This window comes from Anastrepha ludens, chromosome 5 (assembly GCF_028408465.1).
Source record: "Anastrepha ludens isolate Willacy chromosome 5, idAnaLude1.1, whole genome shotgun sequence".
Lineage (NCBI taxonomy): Eukaryota > Metazoa > Arthropoda > Insecta > Diptera > Tephritidae > Anastrepha > Anastrepha ludens.
The window spans coordinates 108,226,050-108,249,065 of NC_071501.1; the positions used below are offsets into that span (position 1 = coordinate 108,226,050).

The 23,016-nt window shown below is 37.9% G+C and overlaps 1 protein-coding gene across 1 annotated transcript; it reads right to left on the reverse strand.

Moving 5' to 3' along the window:
- Window positions 1–559: 559 nt before the first annotated feature.
- On the reverse strand, window positions 560–4,044 carry LOC128864061 (basic proline-rich protein-like). Its single transcript, XM_054103546.1, has 2 exons — window positions 3,787–4,044; window positions 560–2,686 (listed from the first exon to the last, which is right to left on the reverse strand). The coding sequence occupies exons 1-2, from the start codon at window positions 3,793–3,795 to the stop codon at window positions 578–580; spliced, it is 2,118 nt and encodes a 705-aa protein (XP_053959521.1). The 5' UTR covers window positions 3,796–4,044; the 3' UTR covers window positions 560–577.
- Between the last annotated feature and the right edge of the window lie 18,972 nt (window positions 4,045–23,016).

Consider the following 23,016-nt stretch of genomic DNA (forward strand, 5'->3'; position numbering starts at 1 on the left):
ATATGTGGTTGTGTAAGTGTGTTTTGTTTTTGTACATACATACAAAGTTATGTCATGAAATTTTTCATGAATTTGTGCACAATTTTTTATGAAGCAAAATATGTATTTCCGCCTTAAATAACTAGGCGGCCACCACCTTTTTGACCAGAGAGGTTATACTTACCTGACTATGTAGTTGTACCTGCAAATATATGCATACACATACACATATGTATGGACTCATATGTATGCCCATAAATGTAATTGACACTGCAATTTTTATTACTATTTTTTGTTTTTGATTTTGTTTTTTGACCTGCTGCGTTTAGCATTGAAAACAACTACTTAAGATTTTTATTTTTAATAATAAAATTTATTTTTAAATAGTCATAGCATTTAAGTTTTATGTAAGTGTCAACTGGCATTTGTTTTCGTGAGAAATGATGGATTTTATATTTTTTAGATAATATGGAAGACATGTTGCTCATATTCTAATGTTTTTTATTCGTTATTCGTTTATTGTTTTCATTTTTAATTTCTTTTTTCGCAAAACTTTATAATACTTAATGGGCGAGTTTCATGTGCTTAGTTCAATAATTTAGTAGGAGAAAGGCCTAGATGGTTTGTTGTAGTTATAACCATCAGGTCCAAGAGATCCAGCTTCTTGTTCAGGACCGCCCGGCCCGCCAGGGCCACCAGGGCCACCTGGACCGCCTGGGCCACCAGGACCACTTGGACCGCCTGGACCGGCGGGACCACCTGTACCTTCTGGGCCATATGGGCCGCCTGGACCACCGGGACCTCCTGGACCACTTGGACCGCCTGGACCACTTGGACCACCTGGACCACTTGAACCACCTGGACCACTTGGACCGCCTGGACCGCCTGGACCTCCTGGACCATATGGTCTACTTGGACCACCGGGGCCTCCGGGACCACCTGGACCACCGGGACCTGCTGGACTATACGCGCCACTTGGACCACTTGGACCGCCGGGACCACCAGGACCGCCTGGACCGCTTGGGCCGCCTGGACCACTAGGGCCACCTGGACCACTTGGACCTCCTGGACCATATGGGCCACTTGGGCCGCTGGGACCTCCTGGTCCGCTTGGACCGCCGGGACCTCCAGGACCGCCAGGACCGCCTGGACCACTTGGACCCCCTGGACCATATGGGCCACTTGGGCCGCCAGGACCTCCTGGACCACTTGGACCGCCTGGACCATATAGGCCACTTGGGCCGCCAGGACCACTTGGACCGCCTGGACCACTTGGACCGCCTGGACCGCCGGGCCCTCCAGGACCACCTGGACCTCCTGGGCCACCTGGACCTTCTGTATCAACGGGACCCCCTGGGTAGGTTGGTTCTGGCTGTGGCGCTGGCTGAGTTGGTTGTGCTGGATACGTGGATTGAGGCACTTGTTGTGTCGGCTGCGGCGCTGGGTAACTAGGCCGTGGAGCCGGTTGAGTAGGCTGTTGGCCAGGATATGATGGCTGAGGTCGGGGTTGCGGCTGTGGTCGTGGTTGTGGTTTAGGGCGGGGAAGTGGCTGCGCGGGGCCTATTTCATTTTCACCTGAGGGCGGTAAATATTCTAGACCAGGTTTACCAGGTGTCGATGGTTGCGGTTGTGGTCGGGGTTGGATTACTACTGTTGGCCCGGGAGTAGGTTGTTGTGGTCGTGGTTGGTATGTTGAACCGGGTGAAGGTTGTTGTGGTCGTGGTTGGTATGTTGAACCGGGTGAAGGTTGTTGTGGTCGTGGTTGGTATGTTGAACCGGGTGTAGGTTGTTGTGGTCGTGGTTGGTATGTTGAACCGGGTGTAGGTTGTTGTGGTCGTGGTTGGTATGTTGAACCGGCTGTAGGTCGTTGTGGTCGGGGTTGGTATGTTGAACCGGGTGAAGGTTGTTGTGGTCGAGGTTGGAATGTTGGTCCACTTGTTGGTGGTATATACTCAGGTCCGGGTTGAGTTGGCTGCGGTTGTGGTCGTGGTTGTGGTTGAGGACGTGGGGCAGGATATGAAGGCTGTGGCTGTGGTTGAGGTTGTGGTTGTGGTCGTGGTTGTGGTTGAGGCCGTGGCGCAGGATATGAAGGCTGTGGCTGCGGTTGAGGCTGTGGACGTGGCTGTGGCTGAGGGCGAGGTGCCGGTCTTGGTTGTTGAGGTTGTTCTGGAGGAAGATATTCAGGACCGGGTTGCGGTGCTGGCGCAGGACGGCTGGGCTGAGGTCTAGGTTGTGGACGCGGAGCCGGCTGTGTAGGTTGTGGTTGTGGACGGGGAGCTGGGTACGAAGGTCCCGGCTGCGGTTGGGGCTGAGGCGATGGATATGAAGGTTGTGGCTGTGGGCGTGGAGCTGGATAGGATGGTTGTGGTTGAGGCTGTGGCTGAGGTTGTGGGCGTGGTGCTGGATAAGATGGCTGCGGCTGTGGCTGTGGTTGTGGTTGAGGCTGTGGCCGCGGTTGTGGTTGTGGCCGGGGGGCGGGATAAGATGGCTGCGGTCGTGGTTGCGGCTGTGGCTGTGGTTGTGGCTGCGGCTGCGGCTGCGGCTGGTATCCTGTGTCATCTATTTCATTGCCCGAAGGTGATGGTGGGAACGGCACAGAAGGCTGCTTATAGTGGTATCCATCCTCCTGCAAGTCGCTAGCCAAATGCGAAACATCAGCATGCACACTACTGGAAGCCAGCAATGCAAACAGCAAGACAATAAACTTCTGTAAATACATAGAAATAATAATAAAAAATACAATTAGTATTGTATACCTTTAAATGGCTCTATAAACATGAATGATGCGCTGGAAATTTATTGTTTATTTAACGCAAGCGCACAGATGTGTAAACAGCTAAACAGTTGAACAGCTAATCGAATATGAATTTAACTCTTTATGCAAGCGATAGTCGCTCACAATACGAGATCTACTACATCCGCAAAGTGATCATTAATCCAAACATTGCATTTGATTTATTCATTGTTCATTATAATTTCTTGAAATGAGTTGTTGAAATGCGCTGAGAACAATCAAACCAACTATTCGTTATTCAAAAGTCTGTAACGCACACATTCACACTCGTATATGATCGCTTCTGTATGTGTGTGAGCTAAAGCTTAAAGTTATAGGCCGCCCTTTAAACGCGAAAAATGATGGTTTCATACTTTTTCACTAATTCGTGATGGTATTTTCAATAAGCTGGGAACTTTGATTGTGCATCAAGTTGGCGTTGCAGTTCTGCAGCTCATTGCAGCACTTCATGTCACGATTTCGCAATAATTCCGGCTAGATGGTATGTCTGTAACAGTATTTTTGTTTTTTTTTTTTATCGCTGCTCAAACTGAATTTCTCCATCGCGTCTTTTGTTTCGATTATCATAAAGTAGCTGGCGTAGTCACGTAGAAACCGAGATTTTCCCATATGCCTTCAATTTTGATTTGCTATTTTTGGTACCAACAAAAAATGTTTGTTTGCTTTGGTTTTGTTTTTGTAAATGTTTAGTGCACTTTAGGTTTTATGTTTTATGTTTTGTGATGTTGTGTTTTTTTATTCTGTTTTTTTTCGCTGTTTTGTTTTTTTTTTTGCTTGTTTTGTGCTTGTGTTTTGCTGTTCTTTGTTTTCACCTATGACATAAATTTTGGTGCTTTGCACATACCGTCGACACAGTTGGTCATAAATCACATTTTGCGCGTAGTAATGGCACAGCCGACGCTATAAATGCACATGTTGCACAATTCCAGTTTGCTGCAAGTTACCTTATTGCAAGTTACGAAATGCCAAACGAAGGTGACCAATATTTTAAATGTTGCCAATATAAAACTCACCATTCTCATGCTTCGTTCGCAAGCTGCCGTACGAAGAAGACTAATTTTTATTTATTTATTTTTGTTTTTGTGTTTTTATACAAATCTATAGTTATCCTTCAGCATATAACAGTATATACATATATATGTACGTATATATATAGTATATTATAGCTAATTATTAGACGATGTTATTAACACCAAACTTAAATGATTTTCAATTATCTTTAATATTTGATCACAACAGTTGCTCGCCCGAAATCCAAATGCTGACCAATTGTTCTCGCTCAGCTCAATTTATATGAAAATTGAATGGTTCATTGAAGCAGCGCCGCTAGGGAATCCCAACTCTCGCGCGCAGTCGCGACGCTGAACGCTTCTCCACAGTAGCATCGCAACGCATCGCATCGCACTCGCCTATCTATGGCTCTTTCACTACATATTTACTATTCGCTATGGTGACTGGCTAAACTGGCAATCAGCTAAGCCGCCGGTAACCTCAATCGTTTCGTGTTCATACCAGTCAAAGCAACAAGCGCGATTTGAGTCTCACCAGCAACAAAAGCAAAGCAATAGCAACATCAACATCAACAGCCAAAGCAACACCAACAGTAACAGCGACACCAACAGCCACAGCAGCAGCAGCAGCAGCAGCAGCTTCTCAATAACCAACTAAAGCAAGCGCACGAGAAGATACCCACATAAAGTAAACAAACTAAAAGGTGACGTCGGCGGCGCACGCTCAGTAGACGAACGACTGCATAAAGGTTTTTTCACGCCCAATCATCATTACAAACACCACTGAGAGCATCATAATCGCGTTCGACGACGTCGACAACGGCGATGACGACGAAGACGGCGGCGGCAACGACAACGACAACGACAGAATCTCAATGTTTTGCTTTAATTATTATTGAAAATTCGTTAATAAATTCATTACTCAAAAATTAGTAAAACTTTTTTGGCTTCGTGCCGTGATTTCGAAATTAAAAACAAAACAACTTCTAAATTTAATTTTTAGTAATAATTCTTATTTTTTAGAATACTACTAATATTCGTTAATTATAAAGTTAAGGTTTCTCAGTTTTTAAGGGAAAAATCATGCATTGATTTGGCATTCCGGTACACGAAATATGATGTGTTTTTCTGAAACGCTTTTTTTTCAGTAACGAGAAACTCTGACATCATGACAATGAATTGAAGAAGTCGTGCCGTCATTTTATTAAATATTGCTTGACATTTTTAACGTGAAAACCTAATGTAATAGCGAGAAGCGAGTAGCGTTTGCGAATTGTGGAATTCTTTTGCTTTCAAAATCCGTTTTCAATAAAAAAAATTTCAGCCAACTGAGGCGACTATTTGCAGTGCTACTGAAAAATTTAGCACTCAATTTATTAGCATGAATTCTCATCTAACAGCGGATGTGCGTGGTGGTGTTGGTGGGGCTGATGTCTAAGTGGCATAGCCCAGACCCAATTAGCGCAAAAGATGCCAATTTGGTACACAACTTGTAGAACTACGGCTTTTTATTGGTGGAACCATCTTGATTTGATTATGAATCAGCCTATGGCGTCTATTTTCTTTTCTTTCTGCAAGTTACCTTGGCTCCTTGGCACCACAAGAACTAATCAAATTTCTTCGGTGGTCGGGTAGATTTAACAAAAATGAGAAAGTGAACCCGAGTGCTGTACTTGCTAGTTTGTCCCGACAAACAAAACGTTAACCATTGAAAACCCCCCAGCATTCTATGTCGTAGAGCACCCAAACTTAGGCACTCGCACAGATAGCGAAAGACTGTTTCGCTAGATTCTTGTTGATTGCAGCTTTTGCATCTATCGTTGTACGGCCACCAGGTGTGCAGAATGGGCATTGAAAAAACTTACAAAAATCGCGGCTATTGAGAGCCTACGATTGATTGTCTGTATTCGTATGAAGAATGCCACAATTCTAACAAACGCCTTACCGGAATGGACAAAAGTCGTAAACTTTCTACTATTGCCATACGGCAAGTTCGAACTCATTCTGTCGAAGCTAGAAGAGCTCTACGAAGGGTTAGCATTCGTGCGGAGAGTTGAGGTCTTGAAGATGTGTACTTACATAATAGGGCTGCTATTTACATTTCTAGCCTAACAGTGGGAAAGCGAACATTGGTGGTTGAAACTGGTTTTATTTGTTTTCAAAATATTCTTCATGGTGATCAATACACTTCTGCATTCGTTTGAACTAATTTTCGGAGCATTTTATCCAATTGCGTTTCGGGAGCCTTTTTTTAAATTGTGTGGGATTCAAGGCGGACACAACTTTTTTACCATAAGAAGTAAAATCTTTTTAATGTTCGTCATATTAATGCCGAAGAATGCCTCTCTCACCTCTTGTTTGTGGCACGACAACTTTGCTCAATTATTTCCGGCTCAGCATCGATATAACTGGCACAATAACTGATTTTGTATGACCTTCATGGAATTCGCCGGTAAGCGGACAGCGAGCACAAGAAATTTTTTTGTACCAGTTTTTTTGCGGTACTAAAGGATGGTGCTGGCGGCCGCCGTAGCCGAATGGTGGTGCGTGGCTACCATTCGGGAGTGCATAGATTCGAGTCTCAATGAACAGCAAATGATAGATAATATTTTTTTTAAAAGCGGTCAAAACTCGGCAGGCAATGGTATTTCTTCCATGAAAAAGATCCTCATACAAACCATTTGCCATTCGGGGTCGGCTTAAAACTGTAAGTGCCTCCATTTCTGGAACAACATCAAGACGCACCCCACAAATAGGAGAAGGAGCTCGGCCAAACACCTAACAGAAGTGTACGCGCCAATTATTTATTATTATTTCTTTAAAGGATGGTGCTGGTTTGTCGTGCAAAGGTTTTAGTTCATTGATGCAATCTTGTCTTGTTAATCCATGCCAAAAATTATGAAAAGTATGGGCGAAAATATTCACGGTTTATTTAATTCCATTTTTTTTTTGCTGAGGTGATTTTCAAAGCTCAAACTAACATGGCGGCTCACACATCAAAATGTTCTGGGTCCCTTCATTGTAAAATATGTCAAACTTTCCAATGGAAAGATCAGATGGTGCCTGGTAACACTAAAGCTACCAAAAACCAGAATTATATATAGCAACCCTCGTTTTTTTGTTGGATGCGATAGGGCTTGAAATGCCTTCGCACTTACAGTGAACGTCGTCAACTATGTCAAATGGTGTAGCCACTAAAACAATCCCTTCTCCCCTTCTGTGGAAACTTTCTTCCTCGTATAACAATTTCCGAGGCCCACCTAATTCTTCTTCTTCTTTTGGTTGACGCGATAAGCGCTTACGTGATTTTGGCCGAGTTTAACAAGTTTACTTATTATTATATTCAAACCTACAAACAAACAAAAAGATCAGAAAAATGTACGTCAATGTGCAAAATACTTGGATCATTCGACATAGAATCGCTCGCCTAATTTTTGTAACTTTTTTTATTTAGAAATAAATATTTTTCCTCTTGATTGGTGCGATAACAGCTACGTGTTTTTTGAGTTTAACAAAGCCATTCTTTTTTTTTTCTCGTGCTAACCGCCGCCAGTTCGACAGACCAAGTGAAACCAAGTCCTTTTCCACTTTTCCTCCTTTCAACGCAAAGGAGGTCTTCCTCTTCCTCTGCTACCACCAGCTAGCACCGCATCCCATACTTTCAGACCCGGAGCGTTTGTATCCATTCGAACGACATGACCCAGCCAACGTAGCCGTTCGATCTTTATTCGCTGCATTATGTCCATGTCGCCGTAAAGCTCATACAGCTCATCGTTCCATCGTCTGCGATACTCGCCGTCACCAACTTGCAAGGCTTCAGAAATCTTCCGTAGAATTTTCTCTGGAGTATTCCTCCAAGGTACGCCTCATCGGATGTTGTCATCGTCGAAGCTTCTGCGCCATACGAAAGGGCGGGCATGACTAAAGGCTTAGAAAGTATTAGTTTTGATCGTTGAGAGAGGTCTTTACTACTTAGCCCACCGTTGGATACCATTTTTAAAACCTTCGGTTGAGCACCCAGGTCTGGCCTTTTCTCGTCCTGTTGGAGGATCCTTTTTGAAAGGTTGCATTCATAAATTGATAGAAAATTAAATTTTAGGAACCTAATATACTTGTTAGCTCAAGTCGTTAGCTATAATAGAAATATGTTAAATTCGCGTCCAAAGTCGCAAAAGTCGCGGGTGCCCCATGAAGGGTTAATTGTCTATTTAGTCCAAAGTACCACTTGCTGGCAAGAGAGATTCTCTATTGAATATCAAGGCTAATGTTGTTATAGGTGTTAATGCTGATTCCTAGATAAGCGAAGTCTCTTACAACCTCGGAATCATAACAGTCAACAGTGGCGTGGGAGCCGATACGCGGGTGTGCCGACTGTTTGCTTAATGACAGGAGATACTTCGTTTAGTCCTCGTTCAGCAACAGAACTATTCGCTTTGCTTTTTTATCCAGTTTGGAGAAGGCAGCACTAACAGTGCGGTTGTTGGAGCCGAAGCACACCTACGAGGAAAAGGAAATGGGAGTGTGTTTTCTGTATTCGGCCAAATACGGCGAGATATCAAGACGTCAGAATATCTTTATATATAATATATAACGGGTGGTTAAGTTTCAAGGGTAGGTGTTGATTTTGAATAAAATACAATTTTTTTTTGTAAATTGTTGTCATTTCTCTTTATTATGATAATATTGGTGTGGTTCAATTACGTATGAAACAAAATATTGGCCAAATGCCCGCCGCGGCCTCCATCCGATGGTCCAAATTTTCGATGACACTGACTTATCGACGTACACCTTTTCTTTCAAATAACCCCAAAGAAAGAAGTCCAACGGTGTCGTTGACGTTTAGGTGTGGTTAACATTCAACATCGGCCCTTGAAATTTAACCACCTTTTATATATAATTGGCGCATACACCCTTTTTGGGTGTTTGGCTGAGCTCCTCCTCCTATTTGTGGTGTGCATCTTGATGTTGTTCCACAGAATATCTTTACTGCATCCATTTAAAGCGTCATTTAACAACAGAAAATCGAATAGTGTAAAGAATATCTTTAGTGCATCTATTAAAAGCCATGGGTCCACTCAAACAAGCCAATATTTATTACAGTCTCAGCTGTAGTCAAGAACGGCCACCAAATCGTGAAATACAACTTCATGCAAGTGGGTACTTATTTAGTACGAAATTATTGTCCCATACTGACGTTCACTTTAAACGCTCGCTTGGTGGACATATGCCCGTAGTAGTTTGCCATCTTTGTGATGGAAATGTCTACTGATTGTAAAACAAACAAAAAATATAAAATTGTCAACACTTGCAATTTTCGTACTTCAATTCAAAATACTACATCTTCCACCCTTTATTGTTTTAATAGCTTCTTAATTACAAAGTACATTCTTACATGCATTAAAGTGTGTAGCGATCAGCTTTTTATCGTTTTTTACTTTTCTAAAACGTGTAAACGCTTAGCTTACTATTCAAGCGATCGACCCATTGACCCAAAAAACATTGCAATTCTAAATGACATTTAATACTTTTTGACCATAAAGAATTTTATGCAAATGTATAACACAAAGCGCAAGCACTAATTCCACAATAGTCAAGGGAATGCGGATTTTTGGATTGTTTTTTTTAGATTTTTTTTCAGTTTTTTTTTTATTATTTGTCGTTAGTGTCATTGTGTCGCCACTAATAATCGTATTTCAATCGAGGTGTGCTTATAATACAATATTTGATTTGCATTGTTCCACTGCGCTCCTCTATACTTTCCGATGCATTCGAAATTAAATTAATAATCCATCAATATTAGTTTCACTATGACAATCAGTTATTCTGCAAAAGTGTCACATGCATACATACATCAAAAATTCTTTTCATTACATAATAAAATATTTTTACGACTACTGATTTAGAATGATGAAACCACAGCTGAATTTGAAATTATTTTTAGTGGGTTTTACCTACACACTTATTTTTACATTAGGGTGGTCGATTAGGCGAAGTTTTTTAAAATCCAGCTACGACCGAAAAACTGTTGTGTATTTGTCGATTACGAACGATAACTGATTTGCGGTTGCGTTAACTGCTTAATGTTCTGTTGATGAAGTTCATCAGATTTTTAATACCCAAGCTTGCTATATTACATAGGAAAGAAGTGAGAACCAAAATACCTAGATCTTAACCTCGCCAGAGCAGGTCAGCTAAGGAGAAGCTGCTGAGATGATTCCATCTCATCCTCCAAAAGTTGCTGCAAAAAGTACTCCAAGTAATCCCAAGAATAATAGTAACAGTGTTCAAACGACCAATCTGTCATCCAATACAATCAACCACATCATATCCCAAGATAGAATTCTACCAGCGATGAAAAATTTTGAGCCATACAAAGCAGTCGGCCCAGATGGAATATTCCCTGCCATGCTGTGGAACACTCGAGAACCAACGATTCCCTGGAAGGAGGTATTTTTCAAAAAAATCCTTGTGCTAGGGCTTATTCCAAAGAGCTGGAGGAGGGTTAAGGTGATTTTCATCCCCAAAGCTGGTAGACGAAAGACTTCAGACCCATCGGCTTATCCTCCTTTATTCTCAAAACTCTCGAGCGATTGTTGGATGTATATCTCAGAGAGAAGATTACAAGCACAACGATTTCATCATCCCCACATGCCTACCTCAAAGGAAAATCAGCAGAGACAGCTCTTCATAAGGTTGCAAGTACGATTGAGAGGAGCATAGAATACAAACAATGCTCACTAGTCGCTTTCCTCGACATAGAGGGGGCGTTTAACAATGTTAGCACAAGATCCATAATTGAGGCCCTTAATATGTTTGTGAGGCACAGACATAGTGTATTACAACAAAAAACACATGACGGTCATACAAAATCCAAAGAACGAATCACCTGTTAGGATGTTCTCGACCAAACCTCTCACGCATCACTGCAACTCTTGCAGGTCATTGGAAAGTAGCAGCGCACGCAGTCAGACTCAACCTCACCTTCAATCCCATCTGCAGAAGCTGTCATGCGGAAGGGGTGAAGGAAAGTCTTCTCCACTACTTATATGAACGTCCAGGGCTAGCTAGGACTCCGCTCCTTCGGTAAGCCGTTCTTACAGCAAATTAAGGAAATCTCAGACATCGAGATAAAAAAAAAGGACATCATCACACGAGGCAGTGGTAGTAAAACGGTGCTGGTCACTAATGAGGATTATTTCAGTGGAAATATTCAACCACTACAACAACAACAAAAATCCCCAGTCTCATGGCATGCACACCTCGCGGTTAGTGACCTGTGAGGATACCCACGAAATTTGAGAGTTGAGATTTTGTCATCCTCAGAAGATCCCTTGATCGTCTCCGATACACACGTAGCCAGAAGAATTGCGCGGCCTTACAAATTTGTGTACTTGCTCAACGCTCGCTGAGTTCCCGTGAAGCTCATCGTTCCAGGAGTAGAGCGAAGGTAGTGAGGGGGATTCCAATCCTCTCCTTTCGTGGGAGCACTACTTCACAGGTCCCGTGTCCAGTCAGCTCATCCGCTACGCAGTTTCCCGCAATGTCTCTTTGACCAGGTACCCTGATGAGCCTTATGTCAAAGAATTAGGATGCGATCGAATGTGAAACCAGGCATTCCCTGATTAGTTTCGAATGCTTAGATAAGTACAGTTTGTCAAAAAAATGTTTAGATATACTAAAATATTGAAGTCATTTCCACTTCTTTAACTAAAGCCAATGCTTCTTACTCAAATTATTTTATTAATTAACCTTTTCATTCGACGAAATAATCTGCAGCCAAATCCTTTCTCTTTTGTCAACAAGAGCGGAATAATCCGCAATACATCATTTTTTTATTAGAGTTTGAGGGAAAGAAATTATTTTGTTAATCCTGTCACATTCTTTTTCAATAGAACAAACAGTAAAAGTCTTGTTGACGGAAGGTAATAAGGATGCAAGATATTTTGAGTACTTCGCGCATTTCGAGCGGTGATGCAAAAGGGTTAAGATAAATCGATTTACTCCGTGGAGGCCACTCATCAATTTTAGAGAAATTCTCCTGTATTCCTGGTGCGACGGATTTCTGTAGGACCAAGATCAGTGACTTAAATAAAGCGAGACATCGCAACGTGAGCGCTTCAGAAACGAATTTTTTCAAAACATTAAATAATTAGTGCCAATGCCGGATGAGCAAACAAAAAATCTATTACAAAACTCCGCGGCGTACAGAATTTTTCAAAACCACTATAAAACTCATATCAAAGCAAAGACTAATAATCAGCGCACATTTAACTCAGAGAGGCTTACTCTCGGTACTCTACTGAATTCTTAGAGCTACGAAATCTGCAAGAATTTTAGCTTCGAATCGTTGGTGGTGCAATCGAGATGCTGATTATTATATCACGAAGCACGAATATTTGCATTCAGCGCGGCTAAGTAATAACAAATCTGTGGCAGCGGATGGTGCACTGGCTAAGCTATGCAAATACTTCTTGACTTCTTGAGAAATAAGCAAATAAATAAAATACGACGTCGAGCGGCTGATAAAGTGCATAAACAAAATCGTATACAGATTATAGCTAGTTGAACGCATGATTGTCGACTGGAATTCGAGTGTGTTCTGCCTAATTCATAATATCATAATCTAGTACAACATACATACCTACATACACCTCGCGATAAACTGTTAGTACATGCACATTGGGAACAGTTTAGACTTTTTTCTATTTTTTTCTGAATGTTCATTATTTTTGTATAAAGGTATAGCTCATTGCCTAAATAAAACCACATTAATCGGATTAACAAATTTAAAGCAAAAATTGGAAAAATTCCTTAAACTTGTCATGCCAAACTTGACGATTTTTATTTCGAATTTCAAAAAAAGATTCTTGTTTTCCGCTCTATAAGCTTATGAAATTATCTATATAAATTATACAAAAAAATTTATACAAAATTAAATTATAAAATAATTAAGTAAAGTGCCTGGTCAAAGTTACTGAAAAATCTTATTTATCTTTTATAAAGTTTTTCCTTATAAATTTATGGCGAAAATGCAACATCGCATTTTTTACGAGTGTCAAACTTGCACTTCGTCATACTAAAATTTAATAAATTATAAAACCACATACTCAAAGTTTTTCTAAAAACTCGAATTAAAAACTGGCGTATGAAACGAGTGTGGAATTTTTCTAATCTTTATATATAATATAAAAATGAATGTTTGTCTGTATGTCCTCGATGAACTCAAAAACTACTGGACCGATTATTATAAAAATTGATATACATATATATGTATTTTTCCACGGAGAATGTTTGTAGAATATGCTCATTGCCGCCACTCGTCACTAGGTGGTGCTGCAGAGTACCAACTTCTGCATCGTTCAACCGATTTTTTCGAAATAAACAAAATCAATAAAATGGTTTAGAATGAATTGAATATTTATGTACTGATTTTTCTTTAAAGTAATTTTTCTTAAATATATTTTAGTTGTTGGCGTAGCAACGCGCGCCGGGTACAGCTAGTTTGGCATAAAATTTGAAAATTGTATTTATGTATATGATTTTTAATGGAGAATGAGACAGACTATACGAGGGTGGATTGATAAGTCTTTAGAATGAAAAACTAGACATTGGTTTTTTAACAAAAAATTGATTTATTTTTCAACAAAATCTCCTTTTAAGTCAATACATTTTTTCCAACGCTTTTCTAACATATTTATTCCTTCTCTAAAATAAGTTTTTTCAAAACCTTCAAAATAAGCATTTGTTTCAGCTATAACTTCACTATTTGACACAAATCTTTTTCCGCCGAGCCATTTTTTCATTTTTGGAAAAAGGAAAAAGTCACTGGGAGCTGAATCTGGCGAATATGGCGGGAGCAATTCATAGCCTAACTCATTTATTTTTTCCTGCGTTTTCCAAGATGAATGTGAAGGAGCGTTATCATGATGAAAAAGGATTTTCTTCTTCTTCAAATGTGGCCGTTTTTGCTTAATATTTTGGTCCAATGTATCCAACAAAGATGAATAATATTCAGCTGTGATGGTTTTACCCTTTTCAAGATAATCTATGAAAATTATACCTTGTGCGTCCCAAAAAATAGATGTCATAACCTTACCAGCTGATGCAACGACCTTTGCCTTCTTTGGAGCACTTGAGCTACGTTCTACCCATTGTTTGGACTGTTCTTTAGACTCTGGTGTATAGTGGTGGATCCATGTTTCATCCATCGTTATGAAAGGCGCAAAAATTCCGATGGATTTCTGTTAAACATGTCTAAACCAACTTTTGAAGTCGACATTCGGTTCATTTTTTGCAGAGGAGTTAGCAAACGCGGCACCCATCTTGCAGAAAGCTTTTTCATACCCAATTCATCATATATTATGTTATGCACACGTTCATAACTAATGTTGTGTGACAATTTTGTACACTTTTTCCACCGTTTCTGGAGTCGTTACCTCTTTTGGCCTCCCAGAGCGTGGCTCATCTTTGGTACTTATCCGACCACGTTTAAACTCGTTTACCCAATTGTAAACTGTTGCATTTGAGGGTGCATGTTCCCCTAATACCGTCTGCAACTCCTCAATAATTTGTTTTTGGTGTAAACCTTTCAAATGAAAGTACTTTATAACAGCGCGAAGTTCACTTTTTTCCATTTTTAATAAAAATACAATAGTGTTTGGCAAAAATAATTCTCAAAAAAGTACCGTTTGACCATATGTTATGAAATTTTGACAGCTCGCTTTTGACAGTTCACTTTTAACGATCACAATAATTAAGTAAATTAATGTTTGATAGATGTCGCAATTCTAAAGACTTATCAATCCACCCTCGTAAAAGTCAAATGCAAAAATGAGAAACGCCTCGTGATACAAAAAATAATAATCCTAAATTAAGAGCAACTAATTTAATACGCAATAATAAAATATAATACAGCGACCAAAGAAAAAAGTTATGAACAAATTGGAGTAAAATAAAAAACAAATATAATTTAATAATTTAATATTAAAATATGATGAGCTTTGTCCTTGTTAAATAAATCAAAAACACCACGAAAGGATTAAAAAAATCCTAGTAAACCAAATTTATTAGAAGTCATACGGATTCGAATAGAACCAAATACCTTAAAGTACGTTCATATATGCAGTGATTACAACAAATCCACAAAAATCAATCTACCCGTTCACATATGGCAGATTAGCTGCAAAATTGAGAATCAGCTGTCAAGACTGTTTTAAAAGGTGTTTCTTTATGGTTTGGGGGAATATTTTATTATTTTCCGTTTGTTAAATTATTACTAAAGATATAAAGAAAAGGCATAAGAATTCGCGATTTGCTTTAGTAATAGACAGTTGGAGGAAATCCGTAAACGACGTCTACTGAGGTTGCAAAAAATAATGGCAGCAATACGCATACAAAATTAGATATTACATTTGACAATAAGCAATAACAAGTCAAATAGTCTATGAACGCAAGCTTTTTTTCTGTAATATGACTTCATAATTAATCAAATCTAACAAAATTTTATTACAATTGTATCTTTGCCACTGCCCTCATTTGATCTAGTTTTTCCTTTTTCGTTTCTGCTTACATTTTTAATAATAATTATCGATAACTCAGAAAACTCAGAGTTGTGCAGAAAAACGTATATTTATAGTCTAAGGTTATTGTATAACAATTTATTATATTATTTATTTTATTATTATTGGGTTTTTTTATTGTAACCTCAGATTTCGGGAGATAATTTTAGTATGGACAATCTCGTTTTTTAACTACGGTTTGCGAGTTAAGAAAAAATAGATAATTTAGTTATATGTGAACCTATTATTACCCTTCCAAAAATGTTCAAACAGCTACTCGTAGCAAAACACCAATCCCCAAAATTAATCTACAAACAATAGCTAAAATTATTTCAATAAAAATTATTTCATATGAGTTATACAAGAGTGATGCAGATCTTTAAAAGCAATTACTTGATTATTAGTGTTAACTTTTTTTTTACTATTTTTTCAGCCAAATAGTACGATAAAATATTGAAGAAATTCAGCCTCAGTGCTTCAAAACCGGTCTATGACAGTGTAATCGGTAACGAATTTTGGATCTATGCATACCGATATGTTCAATCGACAATCTGAATGTTCCAAGACAAGCTGCATCCAAAAAAAGTTGTGACGGAAGAAGCATCTCAAAGCAAATGGACGCATCTTTTCGCGGGAATTCTGGTCACTTCGCAACTGTACCACTAAGGAAACTTAAAACAGCCAATTCTGAGTGGTACACACCCATTTGTTTGCCAGAAGTTTTCGAAGAATTAAGAAAAATCAACTGCAGAAGGCCAATCAATCATGCATCACCAAGACAATGCGAGCTCTCACTCACAATATTGACAAACACAAGACTACTTTTGAGTACTCAAAAGATCCAATTAATGGGTTACCCGCCTGATTTATCACCCAGTAACTTCTTTTTGTTCCCGAAAACAAAATGCGAGGTCAACGTTTTTTAACGCCTGAAGTAGCTGACCGAGCCTTTAAACAGCTCGTTTTGGAGGTATCCACTTCTGAGTGGCAAAAGTGCCCTGAAAATTGATTCAAGCGAATGCAGAAGTGTATTGACTTCCAATGCGAATCTTTTGAGAAACAATGAAGACATTTTCATTATTACTTTACTTTACTACAGACTTTGACTACTGTCCAAAAGTCTCGAACAACAGACTGGCTTAGACGTCAACATCCTAATACGGCTATTAAACCGCACAGACTGGATATGGTCAAGATGTAAATAAACGTTAAACAAGTTGGTAGCGAAGATGTGGCAACAAAATAGTGCGAAAGCGCTAGTTGGATTTCGGATGAAATCCCCACCACCAGTTCATGCATTTCGTGATTTTTAAGGTTAACACAACCGTCCGGACATCTGAGTCAACAATCAGCCGTTTGGTGTAGAAATGCGAAGAAACTGTAAAAAAGTGACAACACCCGTGCGGCTGCTGTAGAATAAAGTGTGAACCAGGCCGTTACGACCTCAATTCGTCTTTAAACAAAGCAATTGAACCATATCGTAACCTGATAATAAACGCGTCTATTTTCTGAACTAGATGAATTGGACTTGGAAAATTTGTGATTCCAACAGAATGGTGCCCCTTGACACACAGCACATGAAACAATGGTTCTATTGCGAACAAAATTTCTTGGAGACAAAGAGATCAGATGGTGAGCGATTTGATACATTTGGAGTTCTGTCTCGGAGGCCACATATAAAGTATGGTTTCTGCCAATAAGTGCGACACGATTTCAGAGCTGAAAAACAAAATCAGTAATAAGTGATATACAACCCGAACTATGCCCAAAGTTCATGAAAAAATTTGATATAATATATGCGTCCTGTGCTCCCAGAGAACTCATGGTGGGCATTTAACGGATATTGTGGTTTATATGTACATACATTTCATAGACTAAAGGATATGATAAATAAATAAAAAATCATCTCAACAATTTTTGTTGAGTTTTATTTACGAAGGAAAATCTGCGATCTTATTGAACCGCCTTGCATTTGCAATAAAATTTACTTGAACAAACTCTAAATTTATTGCACTAATCTCCCTGTTAAGGTATTGCAGGTATCGCGTATCAGAAATCTGAACACTCTTCGTAATGTCTAATTATAATTATCAATGAGCTGCTGAATATCGGCGATAGAGTTTCAGAACACACAAGCCGTTTGCTACAATGATATGCGTATATACATATACATATATGCATGTACTTGTGTATGTTTGTGTAAGTAATAATTAGTTTGTAAGAAATCACTTCCGTAGACTGAATAAATAATTAGCATGCATCAGACCCTGACAAAAAATGTCAATTTGACTCAAAATCAAAAAATCAAATTAAAGCAATAAAAACCGAAAAAGTAGGAAAGGAGAGAAACCTGTATATAGAAAACAACTCCAAGTGTTTTAAGTAATAATCACAAAATAAAAAAATAGAAATTGTGCTCCACATTTTTTGCGCAAATTGAAGCGATGTTGTAGGTCGAATTGACACAAACGCCTGGAGATGCTTTCCATTTCAATTCAACCGGGCTATTCGGGTCATGTTCTTCGATTTCGATGTAACTCAACTATGTTGCTCTCTGGTCAAAATAATGAGACACGTATTTTTTTGTTCGCCCGAAAAAAAATTTTTTCAAGAGTTATCGGCAATTTTGTTTTTCGGCCCAAAATCGATTTTTTTTAATTATATAAGAAAATTTTGTTTGAAATGCCCATAACTTGGTCAAAAATGAACCGATTTTAATAATTCTGGGTTCAAAATGATTGTCATTACTTACACAAGCGACTTCATGTAGAATTAATTGCAGAAAAGTAGTTGAAGATTTTTTATTTTGCAAAAAACAAAAAGTGCGAAACAGGTTTTTTACTCAAAAATTCATTACTCAAAAACAACTCATTTTAGCAACTGGGCATTCAGCTCAATTGAAGTTTGAGGGGTTCTCTTGATTTGGAAAAAGTTAAAAAAAAGACTCTTTTTGAAATATTGAATTTCGAAAAAGTTTCGAATCTTTTTTGTTTTTGCAAAATAAAAAATTTTCACTAACGTTTTTGCAATTGTTTCTACATGAAATCGCTCATGAAAGTAATGGCGATCATTTTGAACCCAAAATTATTAATATCGGTTCATTTTTGACTAAATTATGAGTATTAAAAAAAAAAATTCTTATATAATTAAAAAAAATCGATTTTGAGCCGAAAAACAAAATTACCGATAAATCTTGAAAAACAATTTTTTTCGGGCGAACAAAAAAATATGTGTCTCATTATTTTGACCAGAGAGCAACATATTTGAGTTACATCGAAATCGAAGAACCTGACCCGAATAGCTCGGTTGAATTGAAATGGAAAGCACCTGGTGCGTGTTAAGCAAATTAAATCAATAAAATAAATAAAATATGAAAATTTGTTTCTTCATTTATAAGTTTGAGCTTTTTAACTATTCACTCGATTAGGATGAAATTTTGGTGAATTAGTGTGAGTATGTCTGGAAAGGTTTCTGAGCTTCTTTGGGCCCGCTGGGTAACGCTGGGTAGAAGATATTTGAAGAAATCTTTTTACAGTCCAATCTACTTATAGTTTATACTTGGACTTTTCTTTATCAACATTCCTAAAACGAAATATTTCACCAAAGACTCGCTAAATGGCGACGCAAGCGAGATATTTCTTATAATCGAATAAGCAGTCTAATATGAAGCATACCTATGTATTCAGATCACATTTTTATCAATTTGCGTAAGAAAAAGCATATTTACAGAAACCAGCTCTGTGAAGGCGATATTTATGAAATCGTATCAAGGGCTCGATTTATCAAAGTACAGTGACTTTGTTTTGATATTCTTCAAACACGTCTAAGAAATTAAAATACTTTGCAGATTTCACTCTGTATTGAGCACGATACTCTACTTCTACTATTCACAAAGTAGACTGAAAATGGTGTTGTTGGGCTCAAGAGAAAGTGTAACTAATGAAGTTTTAGTGACCCTCACCTTGTGACGAGTTTTTAATAGAACTATCGAGCGCATAATTGCAAGTTTTTGGCAAACCATTTCTCTACAACATTGACGAAATTGTAGGCTTGCAATTTAGGTATCTCCTTTTCTTTCTAAACACAACGAAGTGGCTGTAGGAAATATCACTGTGGGAAGCTCCATCAGCAAATCAGCAGAGGATTTTGGTTTTAAAACGACGCTGATTGCTCTTTAAGTGTATCTTAGTCGAGAAAACACAGCCATTGAAACAAAAACAACAACTACCTTACTTCTTGTTCGATTCTCGATCAACAAGGTATTCTTAATCGTTTCGCATCACCGCTCGAAATGCGCGAGTACTCAAAATACTTTGCATCCAAAATACCTTGTGTCGGCAAGACTTTTACTGTTTGTACCATTGAAAAAGAATGTGACAGGATTAACAAAATTATTTATTTTCCTCAAACTTTAACAAAAAAAAGCGGATTATTCTGTTCTTGGTGAGGTTAATTAATGGATAAATTATTATTACTATTGGAAACAAAAATTATTTACTTAAAGCGGCACGCCGAAAATCAATTAAAGCATTTTCATTATTTTCTAATAATTGAATTTTTGGATTTTTCCCTTAAACACATTATTGTAGATTCAAATGAAATAAAAACCAAGTTTCTAGTTATCATAGCACCGGAGTAAGGAATTTTTGAAATTTCTGTCAAAATCACGAAGTTCTCATAATTTTAGTTCGCTTCGTTTTATACAAACAATAATAAAAGAGTTAACAATAAAAAAATTAATAATAATAAAAATCATCTTATTAGCTGCCAAATCAAAAATAATTCAATCAATTTTTTTGTTCAAGCCTGTGCTTTTTGTAAAGAAATTTGTTATAAAGTAGTAATAAAGAAATAATAAAAAATACGTAATAACAAAAGAAAATAGTATTACAAAATATTAATAATAAAAATAAAAAAATAATAACAAAAAATAATATTAGTTGCGCAACTAAGTTCTCGCTGTTGTTTGATGAAAATACAACTTTATTCTGAAAAAATGGTTACAAGTGAATTATTGAAAGTATTGCCCATCGCTGGCTATTGCTTTTCCCCATCTTTCTGGTAGATCTCGAATACCGTCGTGGTAAAACTGTTCTTCTTTTGAGGCTATCCACGGATCAACCCATTTTTTGATGTCTTCATATGAATGGAACTGCTGGTCAGCTAGACCATCTGCCATCGACCGGAACAGGTGATAATCGGACGGCGCAATATCTGGAGAATATGGCGGGTGGGGTATGATTTCCCATTTTGTGTTTCCAAGTAGGTTTTAATGGTAGGTAGGTTTGGCAACTTGAGGCCGAGCGTTGTCATGCTGTAGAATCACTTTTTCATGCCTCTCCGCGTATTGCGGCCGCTTCTCGCGCAGTGCTCGGTTCAATCGCATCAATTGAAGTCGATACCGATCCCCAGTGATCCCCAGGTTTCGCTTGATTTTAACAATGTATAATAAATAACACCAACTTGGTCCCACTAAATACACAGCATAACCTTCGCAGCGTGAATATTCGGCCGAGGCGACGACGTAGAAGCATGACCGAGCAGTCCCCATGACTTTCTTTTCTTTCGATTGTTGTAATGAATCCATTTTTTATCATCCGTCACTATGCGATGAAGAAAGCCCTTCCTTTTTTGCCGCTGGAGCAGTTGTTCACGGGCGAAAAAACGACGTTCACCATCCCTTGGTTTTAACTCACAAGGAACCCAAGTCCCCTGTTTCTGCAATCGCTTGGAAATAGATTGGCGGGCAACTCCTAATACTGAAGCAAGCTCTTCGCGCGTTTGACACGGATCCTCATTGAGCAATGCCTCAAATTCAGCGTCTTCGAAGGTTTTTGGCCTCGGTCGTCAACATTAAAATCACCGTCTTTCAAGCGACGGAACCAATCGCGGCATGTTGTTTCACTTAAAGCAGTATCTCCATGAACTTTTTGTAGCTCTCGATGCGTTTCAGCCGCCGTTTTTTTCGAATGAGAGAGGAAAATCAACACTTCCCGCAAATGACGATTATTCGGCACAAAATCAGACATTTTCACAAAACCAAAAGTGTATGATAACATAACAAAATCACTAATGTGTCGAAGCAGTTTTTTTACCATATCTCTGAGCTTGGTTTATGACGTTTAGGTTATGTTAGAATCGACTAGCACACACTGCTGGCGGCGTCTATTGACAAACAGCGGGAACTTAGTTGCGCGCCTAATAATAAGAAAGTAACAATAAAAAAATAGTACTAAATTACATAGAAATAAAAATCATATTATTTTTCCACTAAGGCCCCCTGAAAAAATTTGCAGCCATTTGTTCAAGTCAGTCCTGTTTGCAAAACAATTTGTTAACTTTGCAAATGTAAATAAAAAATAAAAAATTTTAATAAAAAAAAAATAATAAAATAATGGTAATAAAAATTACCTTAAAACCCTGAACAAATTTGCTGTCAAATCAAAAAACAATCAGTAAATTTTTTTTCAAGTCTGTCCTGTTTTGTTATAAAAATAATATAATAATAAAAAAAAGTAACAAAAAATTAATAATAAAAAATAATAATAATAATAAATTAAATATTAAGAAAAATCATCTTATTTTTCGGCATAAAACCCTTGAAAACATTTACACCCCAAATAAAAAATTAATCAGTTTATTTTTGTTTAAGTCTATTCTGTTTGTTAAGAAATTTAGTATACAAATAGAAACAAAAATTTAATAACAAAAAAAAATAAAAAAAAGAATTGTTATAAAAATGTAATAATACAGTCGATAATAATAAAAATAATCTTATTTCTTCATATAGAACCCGTAAAAAATTTGCAGCCAAATCAAAAATGGCAATACTGCTGTTTCCGTGGCGCCACAATTTAATGGCGGATTCTTATAGAACTCGACAAAAGAAAACAAAATGAATAAGTAAAATTTGTTGATATCTCGCTTAGTTTTTAAGTAATTTAATGTTAAAGTTCTCTAACTTAGTGAAAAGTTGGTGTTGCCATACACCTGAAATAAAAACGAAGTTCGTATGCAGAGATGTTCAGTAGAAGGTTTTTTGCTGTAATTTTAAGTTGAGAAATAATTTTGAAAATAAAAACATACAACTCATTCAAACTTAAAAACAATGATATTAAGCGTATCTCAAAAAATAATAAAGTAATTAAAATTAAATTAATTAACAGAGTATTTTTGCGTAGAACTCCTTATCGCGTGGGCGCGCTTCAAAAAAATAACCCTCATCAGTCCAACGCCGGCTACGCAATCCACAGTATTTTTGCGTAGAACTTCTTTCCGTGTTAAAATTATTGAACCCAAAATCAAAACATCATATGCGTGTATGTAGTAAGGAGGCACAATAACCCCCATCCCCAACATTAACACTAAACTTAAATACTTAATTTTTGTTCATATTTTTGTTTCATTTGCAGGCATCCGGCAACACCATCTTCTTCTTATTCGCGTTTAAAATTGGAAAGTGACTGTATGGACAAATGCATTTGCATTTTATTTTAATAAAAATAATTCGAATATACGGATAAAAATAAGTAAAAACACGCGCGAGAGTGTATATTTCATGAATTTTAGTGAAGTGTTAAAAAATATATAGTGTAATGTGGCAAATTATAGAATTATAGTGAAGTTCCAAAGGGCATTTTGAAGGCCTTTTTTATTCGATATCTCGAAAACTAAG